General features: G+C 39.8%; 1 protein-coding gene and 1 pseudogene across 2 annotated transcripts; both read left to right on the top strand.

The window, feature by feature from the left end:
• The first annotated feature begins 10,858 nt into the window (after nucleotides 1-10,858).
• LOC308408470 (toll-like receptor 13) lies at nucleotides 10,859-13,855 on the top strand (annotated as a pseudogene). The gene is made up of 3 exons: nucleotides 10,859-11,886; nucleotides 13,410-13,527; nucleotides 13,609-13,855. The product of its transcript is annotated as a toll-like receptor 13 (transcript).
• Nucleotides 13,856-14,014: 159 nt separating this feature from the next.
• On the top strand, nucleotides 14,015-26,322 carry LOC308408462 (toll-like receptor 2; the record flags this gene model as incomplete). The annotated part of the gene is made up of 7 exons (XM_080900715.1): nucleotides 14,015-14,018; nucleotides 16,651-16,768; nucleotides 16,850-17,092; nucleotides 20,606-20,677; nucleotides 24,662-24,918; nucleotides 25,268-25,385; nucleotides 25,480-26,322. 7 exons carry the CDS (start codon nucleotides 14,015-14,017, stop codon nucleotides 25,724-25,726), a joined length of 1,059 nt encoding a protein of 352 aa, XP_080756841.1. The 3' UTR covers nucleotides 25,727-26,322.
• Nucleotides 26,323-26,522: the final 200 nt, after the last annotated feature.

The raw sequence follows: 26,522 nt of genomic DNA, 5'->3' as shown, positions 1-26,522 counted from the left end.
AGCCAGGGATTAAACCAGTAGACAACTTGCTCTACCTCCTGTGCCACAGTCACCCCTATCACAACTCAAGATTTTGAAAGACAGGACATTGTTGAGGTATTGAATGAACTTCTCTTGAGTCAGGAAAAATATCGGGCAGTCATTTTTGATTAGATTTACATTATTATAAGGCTTGAATGAATAAAGCTTTTAGGTATTTTACATTAATGTAAAACAGATATATACTTTTAAAACTGTTTGCAATGGACATTAGTGAGAAATCATTATCTTTTTTTTTTTTGTGTTTGTTTTATTGTTACAGGAAGTTGATAAAAGCATCGCCACTGCATAGCAGAGACAGTCTTTGGAATCTGTGTCTTTCGATCAGAGGGTGCGGAGCCTGGCGATGACCCTCAGGATATTATGATTGTTCTAGAGGGGGTGGAAGTGATGGGTGAGTTGGGCAATGTAGTTTTTGCAGTGACAATGTTGCTTGGTCTGGTCTATTCACTGAACCTGAGCTACCCTCTGGAACTCAGGTACACCTTTGAGGTCCTGCAGAATATTCCTATAGAATTAGATGCGCACGAACAATTCAACAGCACACAAAGTACAGGTTCTCAAAACACTATTTTCTCGTTGAGAAATGTTCCCATTACAACAGCTACACCAAGTATCTGGACCATGAACCTAAAATAATTGCAGATAGATGATACCATGCATTTTTTATTGATTTTGAATAAACACAAAATTGGTGCTCTTTCTTTTTTGAAAGTGCATCTGTTGACCTTCAAAGTAGTTGTATTGGTCATCAGAAAATCACCTGATTCAGCCATTCATTGTTGTTAAAAGATTGTTTTAACAGGTTAACTTTCCACTTTGTCCACTACTTTTTTTCTGTTATGTAACTTGCACTTGCATTTCATGTATTCTTTATACGTTATGTGAAATTTGCTATAAATTCAATAAATTGGAGAAAACAAAAAGATGTGTATGACAAATTTTTATTTACCTTTTAGATGTAGTGAAATGTATGTTAATCAGACTCTAGACTTTGTTAAATGCTCCAAAAAATTACTCTTTAAATTAACTTAAAATAATCATGGAAAGAATTTCCACGTGATTAAATTGCTTTCTATTAACATTAAAGACTTGCGTTGGAATAACTTAATTTGTATGAGTTGGTTCAACTCAATTAACTTAAGCTGGGACCAAATGTAGTAAATTAGTTGGAGAAAACCTACTGAATTGAGTTGGAACAAAACTCTTTAAGTTGGATCAACACTATTAAAATATATTGGATCAAAATGCAGTAAATATGTTGATTCATCAATCTTTAATTAAGTTGGTCCAACTTGAGTGCATTAAGTTGGAGTAACAGAATTGCATAGTGCTAAAATAAAGCAATTTAATCACGTGGAAATTCTTTCCATGATTTTTTTAGAGTTATTTTTTTGAGTGCAGCAGCAACTCTAGGCTAACACTAACTAGCTAGCAAGATTATAAACCTGGTGCTAAACTAAGAGAAGCCACAAAATCAGTTTGAATAAGAGTAAACATTTACTCACCAAGTCAGTAAAGATCCACAGCAATGACAACAATCTCTTGAGCCGAAGCTTCTCCAGGTTTGCTCAACATATTCCAGAAAAAATGCTGGCGCCATGAACATGCGGACTGAGTCGTGCTAGGGAGGAGGATGGTAGTGACATGGTATTTTCGAACCACATCTTTCATCCTTCCACACTGAGAAGCAAAACTTCCAGCTTACTTAGCTTTTCTAAGTAAAGAAAACTCAAATAAATTGAGTTGATCAGCATTTTTGCATAAAAAGTACTGGTAACTTATTTAAATCGAGTTCTAATAACAAATTGATAAAAATTGAATTGTGCCTACTTAATATTTTTAATTAAACACAATATTACATTTTACAGTGTGAGCCGCAGCGGTCAGTTGAAGAATCTGTGAGTTTCTCTGTGAATTTCCCATTACATGGTAGCGCACTTGGTGCTTGCTTGGAAGTTTAGGGGTTTTTTTCGCTGTAAAGAGAAGTTTTCTTCCCACGCACAACGAACACTAATGTTTTTGTCACTTTTTATGGAATCAAACTCAAAATAAGGTCAGTACTTCCACACTTTAAACGCTGCATGCTCATACTCTCTCCTGCACTCGATATATGATCCATTGTTGATGCACACAGCTGTTGCCACGAACGCGCACTCGCTTACCATTCTCGCAAAAAAAATCACGGTTTTAGTAACGCAGTAACGCAGCGTTCCTACGGGAAAGTAACGGTAATCTAATTACCATTTTTGCAATAATAATCCCTTACTTTACTCGTTACTTGAAAAAAGTAATCGGATTACAGTAACGCGTTACAAGTTACAAGTTACTGCCCATCTCTGGTGTTGAGTTTGCGGCCCCCCTGTTTTGTCAGATTCATTAGGTTCAGCTGTGTTTTCCTCCTGTGTGCGGTTTCCCTCTGTGTGCATTTATAGCATGTCTCCTCTTACAGTGGGGCAAAACAGTATTTAGTCAGCCACCGATTGTGCAAGTTCCCCCACTTAAAATGATGACAGAGGTCAGTAATTTGCACCAGAGGTACACTTCAACTGTGAGAGACAGAATGTGAAAAGAAAAAAAAAAAATGCATGAATTCACATGGTAGGATTTGTAAAGAATTTATTCGTAAATTAGGGTGGAAAATAAGTATTTGGTCACCTCAAACAAGGAAAATCTCTGGCTCTCACAGACCTGTAACGTCTTCTGTAAGAAGCTTTTCTGTCCCCCACTCGTTACCTGTATGAATGGCACCTGTTTGAACTCATCATCTGTATAAAAGACACCTGTCCACAGCCTCAAACAGTCAGACTCCAAACTCCGCCATGGCCAAGACCAAAGAGCTTTCGAAGGACACCAGGAAAAGTATTGTAGACCTGCACCAGACTGGGAAGAGTGAATCTACAATAGGCAAGCAGCTTGGTGTGAAAAAATCAACTGTGGGAGCAATCATCAGAAAATGGAAGACATACAAGACCACTGATAATCTCCCTCGATCTGGGGCTCCACGCAAGATGTCATCCCGTGGGGTCAAAATGATCATGAGAACGGTGAGCAAAGATCCCAGAACCACACGGGGGGACCTGGTGAATGACCTGCAGAGAGCTGGGACCAAAGTAACAAAGGTCACCATCAGTAACACACTACAACGGCAGGGAATCAAATCCCGCAGTGCCAGACGTGTTCCGCTGCTGAAGCCAGTGCATGTCCAGGCCCGTCTGAAGTTTGCCAGAGAGCACATGGATGATACAGCAGAGGATTGGGAGAATGTCATGTGGTCAGATGAAACCAAAGTAGAACTTTTTGGTATAAACTCAACTCGTCGTGTTTGGAGGAAGAAGAATACTGAGTTGCATCCCAAGAACACCATACCTACTGTGAAGCATGGGGGTGGAAACATCATGCTATGGGGCTGTTTTTCTGCCAAGGGGACAGGACGACTGATCCGTGTTAAGGACAGAATGAATGGGGCCATGTATCGTGAGATTTTGAGCCAAAACCTCCTTCCATCAGTGAGAACTTTGAAGATGAAACGAGGCTGGGTCTCCCAACATGACAATGATCCAAAACACACCGCCCGGGCAACAAAGGAGTGGCTCCGTAAGAAGCATTTGAAAGTCCTGGAGTGGCCTAGCCAGTCTGCAGACCTCAACCCCATAGAAAATCTGTGGCGGGAGTTGAAAGTCCGTGTTGCTCGGCGACAGCCCCAAAACATCACTGCTCTCGAGAAGATCTGCATGGAGGAATGGGCCAAAATACCAGCTACTGTGTGTGCAAACCTGGTAAAGACCTATAGTAAACGTTTGACCTCTGTTATTGCCAACAAAGGTTATGTTACAAAGTATTGAGTTGTATTTTTGTTATTGACCAAATACTTATTTTCCACCCTGATTTACAAATAAATTCTTTACAAATCCTACCATGTGGATTCATGGATTTTTTTTTTTCACATTCTGTCTCACAGTTGAAGTGTACCTCTGGTGCAAATTACTGACCTCTGTCATCATTTTAGGTGGGGGAACTTGCACAATCGGTGGCTGACTAAATACTTTTTTGCCCCACTGTATGTGCGTTACTGTCACGGTTCGGCATGGCAAACCATAGGTGTGGGGAAGGAGGACCCAGGCACGGTGCTCTGTGTATAAACAGTGCGTTTATTTACAGTGATGGAAACAATAACAGTAAATCCCCATGCTCTCCCCTGACTCCCGTGTCGTGTCTTCCCAAAAAGTCTGTGCTCCGTGTTCTCCGCTCCCGTGTCTCAGCACCCCTCATGCTGGCTGCTGTCTGGCGCTCCACACTTCTCCTGGGGACACAATAGACACAGCCGTCAGGACACATATAACCGCGGGCATACACACACTAACTCGGTTCAACTGGATGACTAACGTGGAGTCTCATGGAATGATCCCGCGTCGGTGGGAGCTCCAAGACTCTCCTAAGTAGCTCCCCCGACGAGCCCTGATCAGCGGCAGGTGTGTAGCTTCGGGTGTGGCCAGTCCCCTAGCCGGGCAACACCCACCAGGCCTGAAGGCACCTGTAAACCAGTGTACACACACACACACACACACACTCACACTCACACACTCACATCTACAAGCATGGAGAAGAGCAGCAGCAACACCAAAAATACATATAATATCACCAGTCCATGATTGCCCAGGGATCCTGGGTCGCTCAGACCCAGGACCCTGACAGTACCCCCCCTCTAAGGGTCGGCTCCCGACGACCCAAAACAAAAAAACAAACAAAAAGTACAGCACAACCAACCCAGGGCGGGTGGCGGGGGGTCCAGGATGGAGGGCCCCAAAACCTCACCGTTAAACAGCCACCACACAACAACAAAAGAAAAACCCAGTACAAAAGGCAAACCCCCGGTCCAGTGGCAGCAAACACAGTTCTGGCGGCCGACCCGCAGGACGGCAAAACAAGCGGGACCTGCGGTGGGTTAGGCAGTGGCGGAAAAACAGTTCAGGTGGCCTACCTCCAACCCCTTGGTGGAAACACAGCAGCTCCGGCTCTGGTCGCTGACGTGGACGTGCTGGACGTGGATGGCGTGGAGGGCGCGCCAGACGTGGAGGTCCCTCTGACTTGCTGACCTCCAGTTCTGGCTGAGCGGGTCCCTCTGGACCTCCGAGCTCCTCCGGAGGCAGCGCAGGCTCCACAGGCTCGCTGAGCTCCTCCCGCTCGCCGATCCCCGGCTCACCGAGCTCCTCTGCTGGCAACGGTCGCTCCGGCTCATTGAGGTCCTCCAGCAGCGGCGCTGGCTCCTCAGCCGGTGGCTCGCTGAGCTGCTCCCGCTCCGGCTCGCTGTTTTTGCCTTTTCTGAGCCTACATTGAGTGTGAAAAACTGTAGTCACTCTGCTTCTTCCAAGCCTGGAGTTAAAATCACCAGGACTGTTAATTAAAAAACTGAGAATATTAAGGACTTCTGTTGATCTGCATCTGCTCACTCAGAGCAGAGAGCTAATTTGACAAAGACTGTTTTCAATGAGCCTGCTCCTCTGTCGATCTGTGTTTCTACTTGGCCTTTAGTGCAGCCTGCAGTTCTGTTACCTGGTCAGGTTGCAGCTCAACCTTCAGTTCAGTCATTAGCTCAGTCGCGTATTCGGCCACCATCATCAATTTCTTTGTGTTGGCCAGAGGACTCCACGCCTGCTGGTTCTTTTTCCTGTCAGCCAGAGGACTCTGTGCCTGCTGGTTTTTTGCTGCAAAACAAAAAACTGCCCTTTCGTGTTGGTGGAAAATGCATGTCGACCAATCAAAAATGATATGGTGACATGACATTTGGTTGTTTAGAAAGAGGGGGAAGCTTTAGGAGTGACGGCAAGATCCGGGCCATACCAATTTTGCTATGTGGGTAAATACAATGTGGTGTATAAACAAATTGTGATTGAAGAAGGTACACGCTTAGCCTAGGCCTGTTGTGTTGGTTAAGGGTTAAGAATGTATGCTATGTGTCTTCCCTCAATCAAGCGCCTAATGAGTTTTGTGGTTTCTGGTGTGGAAGGGTGTGCTGTGTTTTTAGATAATATAGTGGTATTTATCGCAACACCTGGCAAGATCATCTTAAGTCCATCTGTGCTTTCCTTGATTGCATAACTTTGGAAAATCTTACAGCGAACCTTGCCAAGTGTGAGTTTGCTAGGGCCACTTTGACTTACTTGGGTAAGGTGGCTGGACAGGGCCAGGTACATCCAGTAAGAGCTAAAGTGGAAGCTACTGATCACTTCAATTCTCCCACTACTGAGAAAGAACTTCCACACTTTCTTGGAATGGTGGGTTATTATTGTGGGTTTTGTGAGAATTTCTCTGCAGTGGTTGCTCCTCTAAGTGACTCCTTAAACCCCAAGGTTATGTTCCAGTGGTCAGATCATTATCAGACAATCTTTGAGGATGTCAAGGCTATCCTTGCCTCTGCTCCAGGGCTTGAGAGACCCCATCTCAGAGATTCTTTCAAGCTGAAGGTAGACGCTAGCAAAGTGGATGCTGGGGCAGTATTGTTGCATCAGGATGGAGCAGGTATTGAGCTACTTCTCCCACAAGTTTTATTCCTTGGTGAGGGATGTTGGTGAGTAGCAGAGTTGGTGTAAATAGGAACTGAGTTTTCACTGGTGCACTGATAAGCACATTTGAACTTCATGTGACTCATGGGTAGCGCTGTCAATTGTTCTCATTTCACCCCTGACTTGCTGACATTTCTGTTTCCACCTTTTGTAAATAAATTTTAATAAATAATCATATCTTTATATTGTTCATATCTTCGTTGTGTAAACTCCTTTTTGTTGCAAGCAAGAGTCAGGTGATGCAACAGAGATTGTGTTTTGGACAAAAACAGTGAAGATTACACAATGAAATAAGTCTTTATCTAAAAAATTTTAATTAAACAGCCTACACAAAACATCAGCATCATAATAGAAACAGGAAATGATACGATACAGCAGTGAGAGCTAAAACCTTTTCTGATTTAGCAGTCCAACTTCCCCATTAAGTGTCAGACGGGAAAAAAAACAATTTCCACTGTTGTCTTCCTCAGATTAATAGCACTTGAAGCGCATCCACTCTGAGTTCAGGCCATTTTCATGTCTCAAGGAAAAACTTATGAAAGAGGTAAGACTCTGTTTATAAACCCTAACAATATTATTTGCGTTTACTGGAGAGAAAAAATATGACACAAATGTGGTCACATTAAATCAAAAAATCTGTTATTTTGCTTTAAAGCTGTTGAGATGTAGCTGACATTAAAACACACACTTAAAAAAATCTCAGGATTAAAATCAATATCAGTTAAGCAGTATCAAGGTTTTTCTCAGAACTAGCTTTTGTAATGATAGAAACCTAGCACACTGAACTGTCTTATATTTATTTTTATTATCTATGTTGCATTTATATGTTGTTTGCTCTTTGGTTTTTTTGAGAGTAATATTGATGTCAATGGCCAAGAAAATGCTTTTTTTATAAGAAAGCTATAGATGATTGGTTTTGAAAATACAAATCAAAATTTGTACAATTCAAGGAAAAAATTTTTTTGTGCTACTTAGATGAAACCCTCGAGCTGGCTGAGCCAGTGTCCATTAGATAATCCAGCCCATACTGTCACCAAAGCAAGTAGCTCCATTTTGTAATGGTTAACTCATTTCCCTTTCAAGTCAAGTTATAATGCGGTTGACTCATAATGATGTTCTTAGGCCCAGATAGATGCTGTGTCAGGAAGAACATGTGATGCAAAATCTGTGCCAAATCAAACATACCGATTCTCCCACAGCGAATCATCTCAGAGATTTACCCTTTGAATTTGATTCGATTCAGTTTTATTTATATGCTGTCAAATTACAACAAAGACCAAGACAATAATACATAATACTACCCCAACTTTCAGACAAGCCCTGAACAGCAAGCACTTTGGTGACAGTGGGAAGGAAAAAACTCCCTTTTAACAGGAAGAAATGTGGCCATTTTTGTTGAATGCTTATAAATCTCAATTTTTACTAATTTTTGTTTTTTCTTTAAAGTTGTAGGAATATGCTGACCTAGTTTTATTATGTAAATTTGTAATTAATTTTTGGAACAGTTTTTGGAAAGTGATTGGTTTATTAGCATATGGACCTTCGCATTAATCAAGGGATTAAGAGCACCCTGGAGGGGTGTGGTAAAGAGGTTTTTTGTTTGCCAAGTGTCAGATGGGACGACGGGGGGGTTTAAAAAAAATTTGACCACTTTTTGAAGTTGTGAAAGCAAATTAAGTTAACTTTCATTAAATTTTAAGTTGTAAGAAGTTATTTGGTTGATTTTTGTTTAGAATTTTCCACAAAATAAACGCCATATAATTTTAAACAATGAAGTCAGAATTGCATTCTAAAACAAACCTTCCGTTGCCACCCATGGCCTTTTCTTGGACTTTTTTGGTGTTTGGAGCATAAAAGGCCATGACAACCTGTTCAGGGTCTACCCCGCGTTTTACCCTATGATAGCTAGGACAAGATCCAGCACCCCCTGTGATGATGATAAAGACAACCAGAGGAGACTGGGTGGAAGGATGGATGGATTGACCTTTCTGCAATTCTGAAATCTGTCTAACTTCCCTCTGTGCTGCCTTGATGTTGTCATCTAGTCTTGCTGTTCTTTGTGATTGTTATTAGTCAAGCATATCAGGGATCACTGTAGCTGTGGCATAGACCAGCTAGTTGGTTTCACTAACGGTAATGCTGCATTCACATCTGCTAGTAGACATTTACAGGGTAATTCACGTAATCTTGGTAATAAGCACAGAGGGTCCAGGTTTAGCCAACTTAGCCATGATCTTCTCTTTCAGGTCAACTGCTCTCACATTCAACATACCAGTTGTTTATGGGGCTTGCCAGCTGATCTTGAAGGGTGGAGATAATTATATCTCACTCCTGATTTTAAATCCTGGCTCCACCTTGCCATAGCATTTGTGTTCTACTTCATCCTTCTCCAGCTGTGATAGCAGTTACTTGCGTATCACTGAGCTACTAGTTGTTTTGATGTTAGTCTAGGTGGGTTTCAATTTGTATCCTCTTCATGTAACCTTCTGGATTAGATGAAGCTTTCACTGAAGTTAAATGTATAGTAGGATTCCAGCAGTTCACTATTCTGATTTGTTGTTCCAGTGAAACCTCTGAGACATACCGATTAGAGGTGTGTCTCAGAGGTTTACTGGAACAACAAATCAAAATCACGAATTTTTCATCACTAGTTGCAGCAAATCTCACGTTGTTTTATTCTGTGCTAAAATGATGACATGGTAATGTAATCAGACTAACACCTTCAATTTTATTTTTTATCCTGCCCGACTCAGGTATATTGAACAACAGAATACCCCCATCTCTAAGTGGAAACAGTACTGCTTCCCAAGATCAACATGCTAGCTACAGGAGTTTGGCCTCTGCTGCTTTTCTCACTTCTTTTGTGTTTCTTTCATTGTGAACATTTACTTGCTTTTTCACTGAAAAACTGCACAATTATCTATACAGAAAAATCTAATGTGTTAGTCACTTGCACAGAGCGTTACCTCACTGCTATTCCAGATGACATTCCCAAAAATGCAGTATTGCTAAATCTCAAGTCAAACTACATTTCAAATATTACCAGGATGAATTTGGAAGGTTTATTCAAGCTTGAAGTTCTAAATTTGGAAAAAAATTGGATTTCACAAATTGATGGTGAAGCTTTTGCAGACTTGGTAGAGTTAAAGGTTCTCATCTTGAGTATAAATAGGCTCGCAACACTGACAGAAAACATGTTTCAGGGTCTTTCCAAGTTAGAGACACTGTCTCTGGACTGGAACCAGATCTCATTTATCTCCCCTGTGGCCTGTCAGCCCCTGGTCAGCGTACACTCAGTAGATTTGAGCTATAACCTTCTGCATCAAATTTCAGATATTGATCACATTATTAGACTCCCAACTTTACAACATTTGTTTGTATGTTACAACAACTTTACTTCTTTTCAGTCAAATGACCTCCATGTAAATACCTCAAACCTACTCACCCTGTGTTTGGATTCAGTGAAGAAGTTCAGCATTACAAGAGACATTTTTCCTCATCTGCAGTCTCTGGACTTGCGAGGCTGGAACGGGGACATCGAGTGGGAAGTGTCAAACAAGACTTTTTTAAAGAGCCTGACGAGACTGCAAATGAGTGAAACTTCTCTTAGCTTTGATGTGTACAGAGCGATTCTGCAGACTGCTTACTCTCTTCAAGAGCTTCAGATGGATAACATACAAAAGTGGATAGATGATGATTTCATAGACGTCGCCTGCAAAATTCCTTCTCTTAGAACTCTGAATGTAAGCAGTAGTGAGATTTACACCTTAAAGGAGCACATGCTACAGTCTTGTTCTCACCTAACTAACCTCAACTTATCATTTAACAATATAAAAAGCATGGCTGATAATGCACTCCAGTCAATGACACAGCTCAGGAGCCTGATATTACAAAATAATGAACTGTCCGAACTGCCAGTGGCCGTCCAAGGACTCACCACATTGGAAGTCTATGACCTTAGCATCAATGACATCAGTGAACTTTACTGTCCTTACTTCTGGAATTTAACAAGCCTAACAATACTCGATCTGAGCCACAATCATATATCCTATATTTCTGAGTGTGTTTTTGAAAATTTAAACAATTTGAAAATCCTAAATCTTGAAAACAATAAGATTTCATCATTCGATTATTCTTTTAAATTTAAATTACAGACACTGGAGTTTTTGTATTTGAAAAACAATGAGCTTATAAATCTCTTTCAAGGAGTCTTCAGTAATCTGTCTTCCCTTCATTATTTGAATTTAGATGTACGCATGTGTAACAATGTTGAGGAAGGAGGGTTAAAGGGACTCTATAACCTCCAGTTCCTTCTTATGCAAGGTGATATTTATTTTTATGAGCATTTCAGTGGGCTGCCAAACTTAAGCACTCTGATCTTAAATGTTGTCTCTAGCCTGCCACATAACAGCTCCAAACAAAGCGATAACCCTTTCTCAAATTTACCGAAACTGAAGAAGCTTAATATCAAGGTTCATAGAGGATATTACGATATTTCAAAAGATGTTCTCAGTGGTCTGACTTCTTTAGAGTACTTAATAACAGAGGCATACTTCATGGGATCTTTGCATCCAGACACATTTAAACACACACCGCAACTGAAACATCTGAGGATATCTTACAGCGAGCTTTCCGTTTTTAACATCTGACGTGTTCTTGCCAATTCCAAACCTGATAATACTCGACCTCTCCAACAATAAACTCAGGTCTTTGGATTTTCTAGCAGGGGCCAAACTGCCAGTACTCAGATGGCTCGATGTCAGCAACAATGAATTGTTCGTAATCAGTGAAACAGTTATCCAATCCCTTTTAACCATGAAATATCTGGATCTGTCTGCTAACCTTTTAACATGTGAATGTTCTAATTACGGTCTTATCCAGTGGATTCAAGGCAGCAAACAGACACAAGTTGTTAATGCACATCAGTACACTTGCTCATTTCCTGTCAGCCAACGGGGAAACAAATTCCTTGACTTTGGTTTTGACTCCTGTTGGATAGATGCTGCATTGCTCTGCTTCCTTTTTAGCTCTAGTCTAGTTATGCTTACTCTCCTCGCATCCTTCATCTATCACTTCCTGAGGTCACACCTCACCTATACCTACTACCTCTTCCTGGCCTTTCTCTATGATAATAAGAGGAGGAAGAAAGGTATTCCTCACAGCTACGATGCCTTTGTCTCCTACAATGTTCATGATGAAGCTTGGGTCTACGGAGAGTTGCTTCCAGAGCTGGAGGGTCAACAGGGCTGGAGACTCTGTCTGCACCACAGAGACTTTGAACCAGGTATAGATGCTTTTCATTAGCCTCTGTTCTACTTTTAGCTCAATATTTAATGAAGCTAGCACACAAACTCTGTGTCTTCTTTCCTATAAATACAATTGTTTCTTTTTGTTCCGCTTTTCAGTGGTACCGAAAAAGATCAAGTTTTAATACCACAGTATCTTTTTTTTCTCTTTGACAGCACTGCAAAAATATAAACAGCGTCTACAGTGTCAAAACAAAAATAGCAATGACATGTGACTCACAAACTGCAGTTTGAATGCTAGATCTAAAAGACTGACCATTTAGAGAAACGCTACAAACTGATCTTTAAACCTCAAAAAGTAGTATATAGATGTGCTACTCAGCTGACAAAGCATCCTACATCTGGGAAAATGAAAGGTTTACTCTGGAAGAACTTTTTTTTTTTTTTGCTGAAACCATGAACAAGCCCCTAGAAGGCCATGTGTACCCAAAGCTTTAATTAAATTGAAAACATCTAAGTTTCTTCCATATTTAAAATCTATAAACATGAAATTACTTTCATTGATTTTGTTTACTGCATTGAAAAGAGAAAAGCACCAAAGATGTATTTTGCACTTACAGGCCTGTAAGAAAATCTTCACTAAATTAGATTTTGGCAAACGTAAAAGTTGAATATTGTAGAATCTTTTAGCAGCTGCCATTAGTAAATTGGGCACTTTTAGACAGACTTTAAAAATGTTTAGCCAGAGACAATCATCCATCTCCACTGTTCTCCATTGAGCTTGTCAACTGTTCCAATCCAACACAAATATATGTAGCTGCCCAATTAACAAAGTATAGACTTAAGAATTTCACAAAAGAAAATTAGAGATTCTCATTAGCTGGAATTTGATTCAGCATCAGTGTACGTGTCAGGGTTTCTGGGTCGTTGACCCAGTATTTTCAGTTCATGTTCACTGTTTATCCTCTGTACGTTCCACTTCCTGTTTTGTGTTACGTTACTCTGTGTGCATTATGTTCTAGTTCTTATTCCATGCATCGTTAGTTCAATTGTGTTCAGCTGCTCACTCACCTGTCACCTGTCAGTCATTGTTCAGCCAGTGTATTTAAGTCCTCAGTTCTCTCCTGGTCAGCGTCGCGTCATTGATGTTGTCACTGCTGTCTATGCCCCATGTTTGCCTTCCAAGTTCAGATCAGTCAGCCGTTCAGTCAGTTATTCAGTCAGTCAGCCATCTCCTGTTTTCGTCATTCGTCCCTCACAATAAACACCCTGAATCTTCACCGTGAGTCCTGCGTTTGAGTCCTTTTCTCCACATCCACTCAGCAACCCCTGACAGTACGCCTCAGTGACTTAAAAAATAGTTTTTTGCTTACTCACCATTGCTAAAAAAAAAAGTACAACCAAAGTTGGAGTGAATGGAATTTAAGCCCCACTATTCTCAGAAGTGAGAATACCTTTGAAATCTTTTAACTTGTACAAAGATCAATTTGATGTAACTTACCTGTGTCATTTTAGAACACAATGCTGACATGTTTGATGTGTCAGATTTTTGTTTTTACAGGTAAGCCCATCGTCGAAAACATTACAGAGGCTATCTATTGTAGCAGAAAGACTATCTGTGTGATCAGCCAGCATTACCTGCAAAGTGAGTGGTGCTCCAAAGAAATCCAGATGGCCAGGTATGGTTACCAACTCTTTGTTCTTACATGTAATGATGTCACCAGTTTCTACATTGATTAATCTGTGTGTGGTGTCTTTAGCTTCCGTCTCTTCAATGAGCACAAGGATGTGATGATCATGGTGTTTCTGGAGGACATACCAGCCAAGCAGCTGTCTCCATACTTCCAAATTAGGAGTCTGGTGAAGAAGCGTAGCTACCTGAGTTGGCCACAGGCTGTTCATCACACTGGAGTCTTCTGGCAGAAAATACAACAAGCTCTCAAGAGAGAAGAAAACCCTGCTGAGCACAGGTGCCTCCTCACTGGCTACCAGAGAGTCATCCAGTGAGATTTAACCCAGGTGGAAAAATCACAGATTGTATATATATATATTGTGTATATTTAAACAGAGCGGTCACGCTAATGCAGGAGTGGCTAAAATGCATTACTTCTAATGCCCAGCAGGGGGAAACTCCTCTGGCTTCAATAAGGTTGCTTGTCGAAGTCTATGGGTAAACATGGTAGCTTCTGGATCAGAGAGGTGAAGCTTCTGCAGAAGTGGATAAACTTGCAGTACTTCTAATGCCCAGCAGGGCTCCTGTGGTTTCAATAAGGTTGCTTGTAGGTGTCTAGTGGCAAACAGCCCTATGGTGCCTTGACCTGTGACCTCAGCAACACTTTGTTGTCTGGTGGACTTTCCTGGAGTGTATGGACTCAGTCAAAAGTGTCAAGTCTTATTTCATGTTGTCTGTTTTATAAATGTAGAACTCAATGTAACAAGAACTATATGTGCATTTTTATTAACACATGTACACAATTGTAACATATTAACGTGTTTGTTGTGCTCATCCTGTCAGGAGTAAATATACTAAATGACATTTCTTGCCATAAAAGTGTGAATAAACTTTTTTCATAGTTGATGTGCTTAGAAATGAAATGCTATTATAATCTGATATAACAAAATAATAATGAGACTGATGAAGAGGAGCACTTACTTGAACTGGCTACAGGCTGTTCAACACACTGGTGAACAGCCTTCTGCCAGAAGACTAAATGTATTTTCTAGTTTATCATCTCATATTATTTGTATTTACAGATATAATTAATTGTGTGTTACAAAAAATATAACATGTATGGTTTCTTGTTACTTGTACTAAACTGTCACACGGTCACACGGATGTATCCTTGCTGTGCTAATGCTTAGGCAGCACACTGCTGGTTTCCTTGATACGTCACCTGACTATCACACTACCTGAGGGCTGGAGTGACAGTCAGCAGCAGCAGTGTTTCGGTAGCTCATGCTTTGTTGTTTTTTATTGATGCTCTGATGATGTGGAATGGTATGAGTTTTTGTACTATATCATTTTACTGGCATGTGGAAAGTGTGTTTAAAATAAAGGTAATTCAGTGGTTTGTCTCTTTACAGAAGTTTCAGAGTTTTGAAATAGGTTCAAGGTTCCATTATCCTCATGAAAATTAAGATAAATAATAAACAATAAAATAAACTGCCTGTCACCAACATAAAACAACTATAGTGCAGCATATTGAAACATTTAAACTGGAGCAGCATTTTAAAATTATAGCAGCACAGTGACAGCATTTAAAAAAAACACACAAAAAACAGATTAGTGTGCTTAAATACAAAGAATAGTAGCATAGTAGAAGCATAGTAAATAAAATAAAACCGAACAAAAACAGTGCAGCGCATCAGAACAACTGAGTTATCAGTGAGCAATGGAGTTGATCAGTCTTACGGCCTTAGAGCCTCCTGCCTGTGTGGTGGGAGGGTATCAGTTTATGATACTGACCGCAGTGCACTGTGTGAATGCAGAAGTCTTGGGTGCAAACTGTACAGCTTCCTCATGAAGTGCAGTTTGAATGCTAGATCTAAAAGACTGACCATTTAGAGAAACGCTACAAACTGATCTTTAAACCTCAAAAAGTAGTATATAGATGTGCTACTCAGCTGACAAAGCATCCTACATCTGGGAAAATGAAAGGTTTACTCTGGAAGAACTTTTTTTTTTTTTGCTGAAACCATGAACAAGCCCCTAGAAGGCCATGTGTACCCAAAGCTTTAATTAAATTGAAAACATCTAAGTTTCTTCCATATTTAACATCTATAAACATGAAATTACTTTCATTGATTTTGTTTACTGCATTGAAAAGAGAAAAGCACCAAAGATGTATTTTGCACTTACAGGCCTGTAAGAAAATCTTCACTAAATTAGATTTTGGCAAACGTAAAAGTTGAATATTGTAGAATCTTTTAGCAGCTGCCATTAGTAAATTGGGCACTTTTAGACAGACTTTAAAAATGTTTAGCCAGAGACAATCATCCATCTCCACTGTTCTCCATTGAGCTTGTCAACTGTTCCAATCCAACACAAATATATGTAGCTGCCCAATTAACAAAGTATAGACTTAAGAATTTCACAAAAGAAAATTATAGATTCTCATTAGCTGGAATTTGATTCAGCATCAGTGTACGTGTCAGGGTTTCTGGGTCATTGACCCAGTATTTTCAGTTCATGTTCACTGTTTATCCTCTGTACGTTCCACTTCCTGTTTTGTGTTACGTTACTCTGTGTGCATTATGTTCTAGTTCTTATTCCATGCATCGTTAGTTCAATTGTGTTCAGCTGCTCACTCACCTGTCACCTGTCAGTCATTGTTCAGCCAGTGTATTTAAGTCCTCAGTTCTCTCCTGGTCGGCGTTGCGTCATTGATGTTGTCACTGCTGTCTATTTCCCATGTTTGCCTTCCAAGTTCAGATCAGTCAGCCGTTCAGTCAGTTATTCAGTCAGTCAGCCATCTCCTGTTTTCGTCATTCGTCCCTCACAATAAACACCCTGAATCTTCACCGTGAGTCCTGCGTTTGAGTCCTTTTCTCCACATCCACTCAGCAACCCCTGACAGTACGCCTCAGTGACTTAAAAAATAGTTTTTTGCTTACTCACCATTGCTAAAAAAAAAAGTACAACCAAAGTTGGAGTGAATGGAATTTAAGCCCCACTATTCTCAGAAGTGAGAATACCTTTGAAATCTTTTAACTTGTACAAAGATCAATTTGATGTAACTTACCTGTGTCATTTTAGAACACAATGCTGACATGTTTGATGTGTCAGATTTTTGTTTTTACAGGTAAGCCCATCGTCGAAAACATTACAGAGGCTATCTATTGTAGCAGAAAGACTATCTGTGTGATCAGCCAGCATTACCTGCAAAGTGAGTGGTGCTCCAAAGACATCCAGATGGCCAGGTATGGTTACCAACTCTTTGTTCTTACATGTAATGATGTCACCAGTTTCTACATTGATTAATCTGTGTGTGGTGTCTTTAGCTTCCGTCTCTTCAATGAGCACAAGGATGTGATGATCATGGTGTTTCTGGAGGACATACCAGCCAAGCAGCTGTCTCCATACTTCCAAATTAGGAGTCTGGTGAAGAAGCGTAGCTACCTGAGTTGGCCACAGGCTGTTCAGCACACTGGAGTCTTCTGGCAGAAAATACAACAAGCTCTCAAGAGAGAAGAAAACCCTGCTGAGCACAGGTGCCTCCTCACTGGCTACCAGAGAGTCATCCAGTGAGATTTAACCCAGGTGGAAAAATCACAGATTGTATATATATATATTGTGTATATTTAAACAGAGCGGTCACGCTAATGCAGGAGTGGCTAAAATGCATTACTTCTAATGCCCAGCAGGGGGAAACTCCTCTGGCTTCAATAAGGTTGCTTGTCGAAGTCTATGGGTAAACATGGTAGCTTCTGGATCAGAGAGGTGAAGCTTCTGCAGAAGTGGATAAACTTGCAGTACTTCTAATGCCCAGCAGGGCTCCTGTGGTTTCAATAAGGTTGCTTGTAGGTGTCTAGTGGCAAACAGCCCTATGGTGCCTTGATCTGTGACCTCAGCAACACTTTGTTGTCTGGTGGACTTTCCTGGAGTGTATGGACTCAGTCAAAAGTGTCAAGTCTTATTTCATGTTGTCTGTTTTATAAATGTAGAACTCAATGTAACAAGAACTATATGTGCATTTTTATTAACACATGTACACAATTGTAACATATTAACGTGTTTGTTGTGCTCATCCTGTCAGGAGTAAATATACTAAATGACATTTCTTGCCATAAAAGTGTGAATAAACTTTTTTCATAGTTGATGTGCTTAGAAATGAAATGCTATTATAATCTGATATAACAAAATAATAATGAGACTGATGAAGAGGAGCACTTACTTGAACTGGCTACAGGCTGTTCAACACACTGGTGAACAGCCTTCTGCTAGAAGACTAAATGTATTTTCTAGTTTATCATCTCATATTATTTGTATTTACAGATATGATTAATTGTGTGTTACAAAAAATATAACATGTATGGTTTCTTGTTACTTGTACTAAACTGTCACACGGTCACACGGATGTATCCTTGCTGTGCTAATGCTTAGGCAGCACACTGCTGGTTTCCTTGATACGTCACCTGACTATCACACTACCTGAGGGCTGGAGTGACAGTCAGCAGCAGCAGTGTTTCGGTAGCTCATGCTTTTTTGTTGTTTTTTATTGATGCTCTGATGATGTGGAATGGTATGAGTTTTTGTACTATATCATTTTACTGGCATGTGGAAAGTGTGTTTAAAATAAAGGTAATTCAGTGGTTTGTCTCTTTACAGAAGTTTCAGAGTTTTGAAATAGGTTCAAGGTTCCATTATCCTCATGAAAATTAAGATAAATAATAAACAATAAAATAAACTGCCTGTCACCAACATAAAACAACTATAGTGCAGCATATTGAAACATTTAAACTGGAGCAGCATTTTAAAATTATAGCAGCACAGTGACAGCATTTAAAAAAACACACAAAAAACAGATTAGTGTGCTTAAATACAAAGAATAGTAGCATAGTAGAAGCATAGTAAATAAAATAAAACCGAACAAAAACAGTGCAGCGCATCAGAACAACTGAGTTATCAGTGAGCAATGGAGTTGATCAGTCTTACGGCCTTAGAGCCTCCTGCCTGTGTGGTGGGAGGGTATCAGTTTATGATACTGACCGCAGTGCACTGTGTGAATGCAGAAGTCTTGGGTGCAAACTGTACAGCTTCCTCATGAACTGCTTCATTAAACATTGATCTGAAGTGACTCAAATGAATTTGACAAAGTGAAACTTAATAATGGTAATAAGGTCACAGGCCTCACTTTTGCCATCGAACAGCTTGTCAGTCGATTCTTATCAACTGTGAACCCCTGAAAATGGAAAACTGTATATTAAAATGTCTCTAATTTCTAAACACTTAATGCAATACTTTAGTCAAACTTTGAATCAAAGGTGAAAGACTGCACTGTAATTACATCTTGATTGTTTGATTTTAATTCCCCTGTCGTCTGGAAATGCAGTTTCTCTAATAAAGGATAGAATAGAATAGAATAGAATAGAATAGAATAGAATAGAATAGAATAGCGCTTTTATTGTACATGTACAACTAAATTATGGAATTATGGGTGCTCCACGACATCTGTGTAGGAATAAAATATAAATAGACAGCAGGAATAAATAACAAACAGGAGAAATGTAGATATAATCAAGAGAAAGACACATTGGAGAACAAAGTGTTTGGAAGTAGTACAAGTTATTGAGTTATGGGGGTTAGTCAGACTGTGGCACAGATTGGTGAGGTGAGTGGGCAGGGGTAGCATGGGGGGGGGGGGGGGGGGGGGTGTAAGGGGTCACCTGTGACAGCACTGTTTTTCCTGAGATAGGAGGATCTGCGGATTTTTTTGGGCAATGTTAATTACACTTTGTGTGGCCTTCCTGTTCTCCTCGTGGCCCCTGTGTACCAACCCAGGCAGTAGAAGAGCAAGCTGTTGGGTCTGTGCTTTCAGCAGGCCCGCTAGTTCAGAGCAGGGCTGGACTGGGACAAAAAATTGGCCTGGGCATTTTGACTGGTGACCGGCCCTTTGAGCGAGTACTTGGTGACTGTGGAAAGGAAAAACCCAATTTTAATAGAAATAAGCCTCCAGCAGAACCAGGCTGAAGAAGGAACAGTCATCTTCTGTGAACAGCTGGGGGTTTGAACACCCCATTATGAACATTGTATCATTTGTCTTATACTAAATTCAAGTAATGGAGGGAAGACAGAACCCTGAATGCCTGATTTCACAGACGTCATCTCCCAAATTCCTCCTCTAGTAGTTTTTGATGTAATATTTGCGAAAACTGGCGCTCTAAATGACATCCTGCTAAAGTCTTGGTCTAATCTCACTGAGCTCAGTTACTTGGTCCCAGTTGCTCTCTTTGACCTCAACTCTTAGACCTGAGCTTCAACAATCAATTACATTTTCAAAATCTGAACAATTTGACAGTTTTGAAAACAAAATCTAATTTTATTTGTTGGTAAAACCTTAAATTTATAAAACCTGCAAAAAACAAAGCTTTTAAAAGGGTTCAGGCATTTTTTTTTTCACCTTTGTGACTCACATGCTGCCATTTTCTGTGGCTAGACAAGCTTAATAATGGCATCATCCTTGTCAAATGGGGATAGATACATACCATTGTCTTGGACACCCCTGGGTGAGGAAACTTTTGTGCAGTAATGTACATGACATTTCACACAGGATATACAGAAACATGAAGTATTATTAGTGAGTGTTCTTAAAGACCACAAAGTAAAAACAGGAAGCAAGCAACCCACTTGTGCACACAAGCCTTAAGATATTCACTTAAGATGTGAGGGCAGGGAGGATGGCTGCAGAGCACAACTTGTCTGGACTTCAAAAATGCTAAAATGATTAAATCAATTAAAAGATCTTTTTGAAAAATCCCTTTCAATAAATAAAATTGGACAACGGTCGAGGCTCATCTAAAATACTGGGGAAAAAACTATGAAAAAACAAAAGGAAAAACGAAGACAAGCATGCAAGCTGCAGAAAGTAATTTTTTTTTCATTGTGGTGTCTTACTTCATGGACAAGTCATACTTGGGTTTGAGTAGACAGACTGCAGAAGTAGCAGCATCTGTGGGAGTGAACCATCCAACTTCCTCTTCCTTGTACAAGTGATTCACTCTGAATTTACTCCATTATATTTTGTCGGTTTGACCTCAATGGTTACAGCTTGGTTTTTTCTTTTGTTCTGTTATCAAGCTGGTGACAGAAACAACTTTTTTTTGGAATAGGTAAGTTTCTTTTATCTTGTTTAATGAAAAACCACTGACCTTGCATATATATATATATATATATATATATATATATATATGGTCAGTTTTAATGCAAATAACATTTACTTTGCAAAAACAATTTAAACTGGACTTTTTTTTATTAGACATGGAACAACTTAACTCTAAAAATGGTATATTAAAAACAAATTAGCCATAGTCTGATTTTATTTATATTATATTACTGAATTACTGCAATTCTAATGAAAAAAGAAAATTCAAAATTATCCTCAGGTGGAGTTAATTTAAGTGTAAACTGTTGGACTGTGTTGGTACATTTACACGTCATATGACACAAACAACAGTAAATAACTATAGGTTAAGCAGTATGCAGGTTTGTATTGTGTTATCTATGGTTTGTGGGTATGGTAGTTGCAATTCTGTATTTTTCAGAGTTTGGGTATCTACTTCCATGTACTTTACACTACATGTTTTCTGAGAATCCATAGCATGAAATAACTTTAGGCTGATGAGTGACTAGAAAGTAGAGGTTAAGCAGTATTAAAGCAGGCAAGTTATTTCATTTTGAACAGCAACTGCTCTAGGTTACCAAGCAAGCAAGCAAAAAGTGTTACATACAAGGAAACCTTTATGTAGCACCTCATCTCTGCTGCTTCATATTTGTTCCCTAAAATGGGGCCATCTGCTTGGCCTAGCTCTCCTAGTTCACTAATGTCAAGAAAAGAGTTTTTGGGGGTTCTTTTAATCAAAATGGGTTTTTTTTTTTTTGGGGGGGGGGGGGGGGGGGTGTTAAAAAAAAGAAACTGACTGTATATTAAAGTGACACTAACGTAGGTATGTACATTTTTTATTAAGTCCATGCCATCACCTATGGATATCTGTAAATCTAACCCTTTGCCATGACTGTAAATACACTGGCTAAGCATCATTTTTAAATGTGAACAGTGAAGCTTCAAATGGATGACTGTGGACGTCTCATATACGGCCCCTGGGCCACACCCAGCTCCTGACACAATTATATCTGGCCTTTGAGATAAATTCATGTGTCATGTGTTGTTAATGGCTCGTTGGTATGTGAGATTTGAAACTTCAGCCCTGCTAAAAATCCATGCAGACAGGGGAGAGAATTTTTTTTTATGGGCACACCATGCAGCCAATCACATGCAAAGACAGACTGGGGTCATGCCAATATGTGGAAGAAGGAAGGGGGGTAGACATTCTGAAGACACCGAGTGTAGTGGTACAGGCCAGGTAGACAGAGAGAAGGGGAATGCATATGTGTTGGGAAAAAGTGAAGAAATGTAAAAACGTAAAGTGAGCATCATCTGGCTGCAATTCAGTGACATTGCAGACTTCAAAGCTGGGTGCAGAATTTATCAAATTAGGAGCTGGCTATTTTTATTTTCAGTCATTTTCCAATGTGAAGAACAAAAGGTTTCAAACTTGTCCAGGCCTTAAATCTCATTTGTTCCCCCTAGTAGTAGTAAATGTATACAAAGGCTTTTATGAAAACACTGAATAAAAAATTGCTTCCATGAAAAAGACTAAATGTACAGATCATTATTGAATATTACATAAAATAAACAATATAAAAACTATATACAAAGTGTCTTTGAATACCAGACGTCATGTTGTTGCTATCTGTGGTGTGAACGCTGAATGGTTAAGAGTAATTTCTTCTCCTGTCATTTTCAGATGTTATGAACAACTATTTTTTTTGCCCCTTCCAAGTTTGTCAGAAAACTGAAACTGAAGTAAACAACATTTCAACATGCTAGCTACAGGAAGTGTGTCTCTGCTACTCAGCTCATTTCTGTTCTGCTTCTGTTTCTATAACCCCTCACATGCTTTTTCACTGAAAAACTGCATAATTCCCTATCCTCAAGAGGAAAATAATACATCCATTTTATGCACAGACCATGACCTCACTGCTATTCCAGATGACATTCCCAGAAATGTAACATCACTGAATCTCTCCTCAAATAAGATTTCAAACATCACCTGCAAAGATTTAAGAGGTTTAGCTAAGCTCAAAATTTTAAACGCTGAAATAAATGTGATTGTACACATTGATGATGGAGCTTTTGCAGACTTGGCAGAGTTAACGGTTCTAGTCTTGGCTAGAAATAACCTCTCAAAGGTGACAGAAAATATGTTTCGGGGTCTTTCACAATTAAAAGAATTATCTCTGAATAAAAACCTGATCTCATCCATCTCGCAGGCGGCCTTTCAGTCCCTGGTCAACATAATCTCAGTAGATCTGAGCTACAATTCTCTGTCTGAAATTGCAATTATTGCTCCAGTATTAACACTTCCACACTTACAAAATTTGTGCATTGGGGGAAATGATTTTACTTCTTTCCAGTCCTCCGACCTGCCTTTAAATAGCTCAAACATTAGGGAACTGGATATAATTTGGTGTAAACTCAGAAAATTCAGTATTACAAAAGACATGTTTCCTCATCTGCAGTTACTGGACTTCAGGAGATGTAATAGTAAGATTGAATGGAATGTAACAAACAAAACATTCTTGAGGAGCCTAACTTCCCTCTACTTGGATGGGAATAATGTTACTTTTGAGGCATACAGCAAGATGCTAAAGACTGCTGCCTCACTTAAACATCTTAAACTGTACTTCATGAAAATTCCGATAAAACGTGGTCTTATAGATATTGCCTGCCAGATTCCTTCTCTACACATTCTCGATATAGGGAGTAGCAAAATTACCCACGCAAATGATAACCTGCTGCGGTCTTGCTCCCAACTTACTGAGCTTAGTTTACCTTTTAATAAGATGGAAACAATGTCTGATCATGCACTCCAATCAATGACACAGCTCAAGCACCTGGACCTGCAGAAGAACGTTTTATCCAAAGTGCCGCTTGCTCTCCGGGGACTCTCCAAATTGGAAGTTCTGGACCTGAGCTTCAATGTCATCAGCGAACTCAACAGCTCTGACTTTAATCATCTGAGGGCACTCAGACACCTCAATCTAAACCACAATCGCATTTCCCGAATCACACCGCATATTTTTCAAAATCTGCCTAATTTGAAAGTCCTGAAAATAGAAACGAATGGAATTTTTTCTTTTGAGCATAGCTTCAAAGGAAATTTAGAAAAACTAAAATATTTGTATTTGAACAACAACACTTTGGCAGATTTACAGGAAGGAGACTTCAAAAAACTCCATTCCCTCGATCACTTGGAATTACAATCAGACGACAGTTGCATTGATCATTCGGGAATATTTGAAGAACTTAAAAGTCTCCAAACTCTTAAAGTGTCATGTAGGGGTTACGTAAAAGAGTATTTTAGGGGACTAACAAACTTAAATACTCTGGTCTTCCATATTACCAAAAATCAGAAAATACAACATCATGCACATCCTTTCTCATATTTAACCAAATTGAAGAAACTTATTATCTTTGATAAAAGGGAAACTCACGAGGATATTCCGTCAGACGTACTTAATGGTCTGACATCTTTAGAGTACTTATGGATGGAGAAATTTTTTATGGGGTCATTGCACCCCGACACATTTAAATACACCCCCCAGCTGAAGTCTCTGAAGATATCTAATAGTGAGATTTCAAATTTAACATCTGAAGTGTTCTGGCCTGTCCCAAACCTGACAATGCTCGACTTCTCTAACAACAAACTCAGATCTTTGGATTTCCTGGCTGAGGCTAAACTGTCGGCACTCACCTGGCTGAAACTCAGCGACAATACATTGACACTAGTCAGTCAGAATGTGATCAGCTCCCTCCCTGCTTTGACCTATCTGGATCTAGCTTCCAACCGCCTAACATGTGAATGCTCTAGCATTGATTTTAATGAGTGGATTCAAAACAGCAGCCAGACACAGATCGTTAATGCTCACCAGTACACTTGTGCATTTCCTGTGAGCCAACAGGGGAAAAAATTCCTGGACTTTGAAATCGACTCCTGTCGGATGGATGCTAATTTTCTCTGCTTCATTTCTAGCTTTTTTCTAGTTGTGCTTACTCTTCTTATATCCTTCATTCACCACTTCCTGAGGTGGCACCTCACCTATACCTACTACCTCTTCCTGGCCTTCCTCTATGATAATAAGAGGAGGAAGAAAGGTATTCCTCACAGCTACGATGCCTTTGTCTCCTACAATGTTCATGATGAAGCTTGGGTCTGTGGAGAGTTGCTTCCAGAGCTGGAGGGTCAACAGGGCTGGAAACTCTGTCTGCACCACAGAGACTTTGAACCAGGTATAGATGCTTTTCTGATGACTATGAAATGCTGGAAATGAGAAGCCGAAATGTTGATTCTGACTGTTTGAGTCAAAGTCCTGCTCGTTCTTCTGCATTGCTCACTTCCTCTTAATATCTTTGTCAGCAATTTAAACTTCTTTTTTTCAGACTTGGTTTGGACCCATTTCTGTTTTTCATTTCTATATTTGTTAAGTGTTACGTTTTTATACCAAATAATGTGAAATCAGCACGACAGCCAGTGCAGAATTTCCAAAACCAGCAGACACAAATTAATCAGGACCAAGAATTATTCTTTTAATTTCACAAAGAATTCACCTGCCATTTCTATTGTGCATTTTTAAAACAGGTAAGCCCATTGTAGAAAACATCACAGATGCCATCTATAACAGCAGGAAGACTATCTGTGTGATCAGCCAGCATTACCTGCAGAGTGAGTGGTGCTCCAGAGAAATCCAGATGGCCAGGTATTGTCAACATCTTTGTCCTTGCACCCGATGATGTCACTATGCTCCTATGCTTATTCAACTGTCTGTTCTGTTCTGTGTGTGGTGTCTTTAGCTACCGTCTGTTTGATGAACATAAGGATGTGTTGATCATGGTGTTTCTGGAGGACATACCAGCCAAGCAGCTGTCTCCATACTACCAAATTAGGAGTCTGGTGAAGAAGCGTAGCTACCTGAGCTGGCCACAGGCTGTTCAGCACACTGGAGTCTTCTGGCAGAAAATACAACAAGCTCTCAAGAGAGAAGAAAACCCTGCTGAGCACAGGTGCCTCCTCACTGGCTACCAGAGAGTCATCCAGTGAGATTTACCGAGGTGGAAAAATCATAGATTGTATATATCAATCAATCAATCAAGTCAAAATGCAGTGAAATTGGACCCCTTCCGACCATAGATACATAGCACAAACATCACATTGGAAGACAGGTTGGAGAGAGGTAGAATGGTAAGAACAACAATGAAAAATAACATCAGGGACAAAAGGAGGAAAAACAAACTCTACTCAAACTGAGCTACTAACTGGTAGAGCAGTTTGAGGACAGTAAAAAAACACCTCAGCGCAGAAAAGCACATGAATCTTCACATCTTATACCATGTAAGAAGGATGCGACATGCAATGGGGGGAAGCCATCGCCAGCTTATTGCAAACAAACTGCATTCCAGTTTCACTTCAATTTCAATGGTTCTAAAAGGGAAAACAGCCCTGTGCTGCCTTGACCTGTGACCTCAGTGAACACTTTCTGGTCTGGTGGACTTTCCTGGAGTGAATGTGCTATTTACTTTTTCTTTTTCTTTTTTTGCCATTAAAGTATAAATAAAACTTTTTTTCATCATTGATATGCTTGAAAGAAATGCTATGATAATATGTGTTATAACATAGCAACATGGTAAAGCTGTAATAAAGGCAAAACAATGTTTTTACATGACAGTAGTTACATGTTTTATTTATTACATCATTTTCAGTGTTTCCATTAACAGCACCAAAAATGTTTTTTAAAAAAAAATCATAACCATAAATTCATAATGGTGTTGTTCTTTTCCCCCCTATAATTTATTGTGATAGGTTTAAGCACAGTAGGAAATCCAAATGTTCTAGCCTA

Source organism: Rhamphochromis sp. 'chilingali', assembly GCF_963969265.1.
Source record: "Rhamphochromis sp. 'chilingali' genome assembly, chromosome: 1".
Classification (NCBI taxonomy): Eukaryota; Metazoa; Chordata; class Actinopteri; order Cichliformes; family Cichlidae; genus Rhamphochromis; species Rhamphochromis sp. 'chilingali'.
Note: the sequence above shows the minus strand (reverse complement) of the source record. Positions and strands in the feature narration are given on the sequence as shown.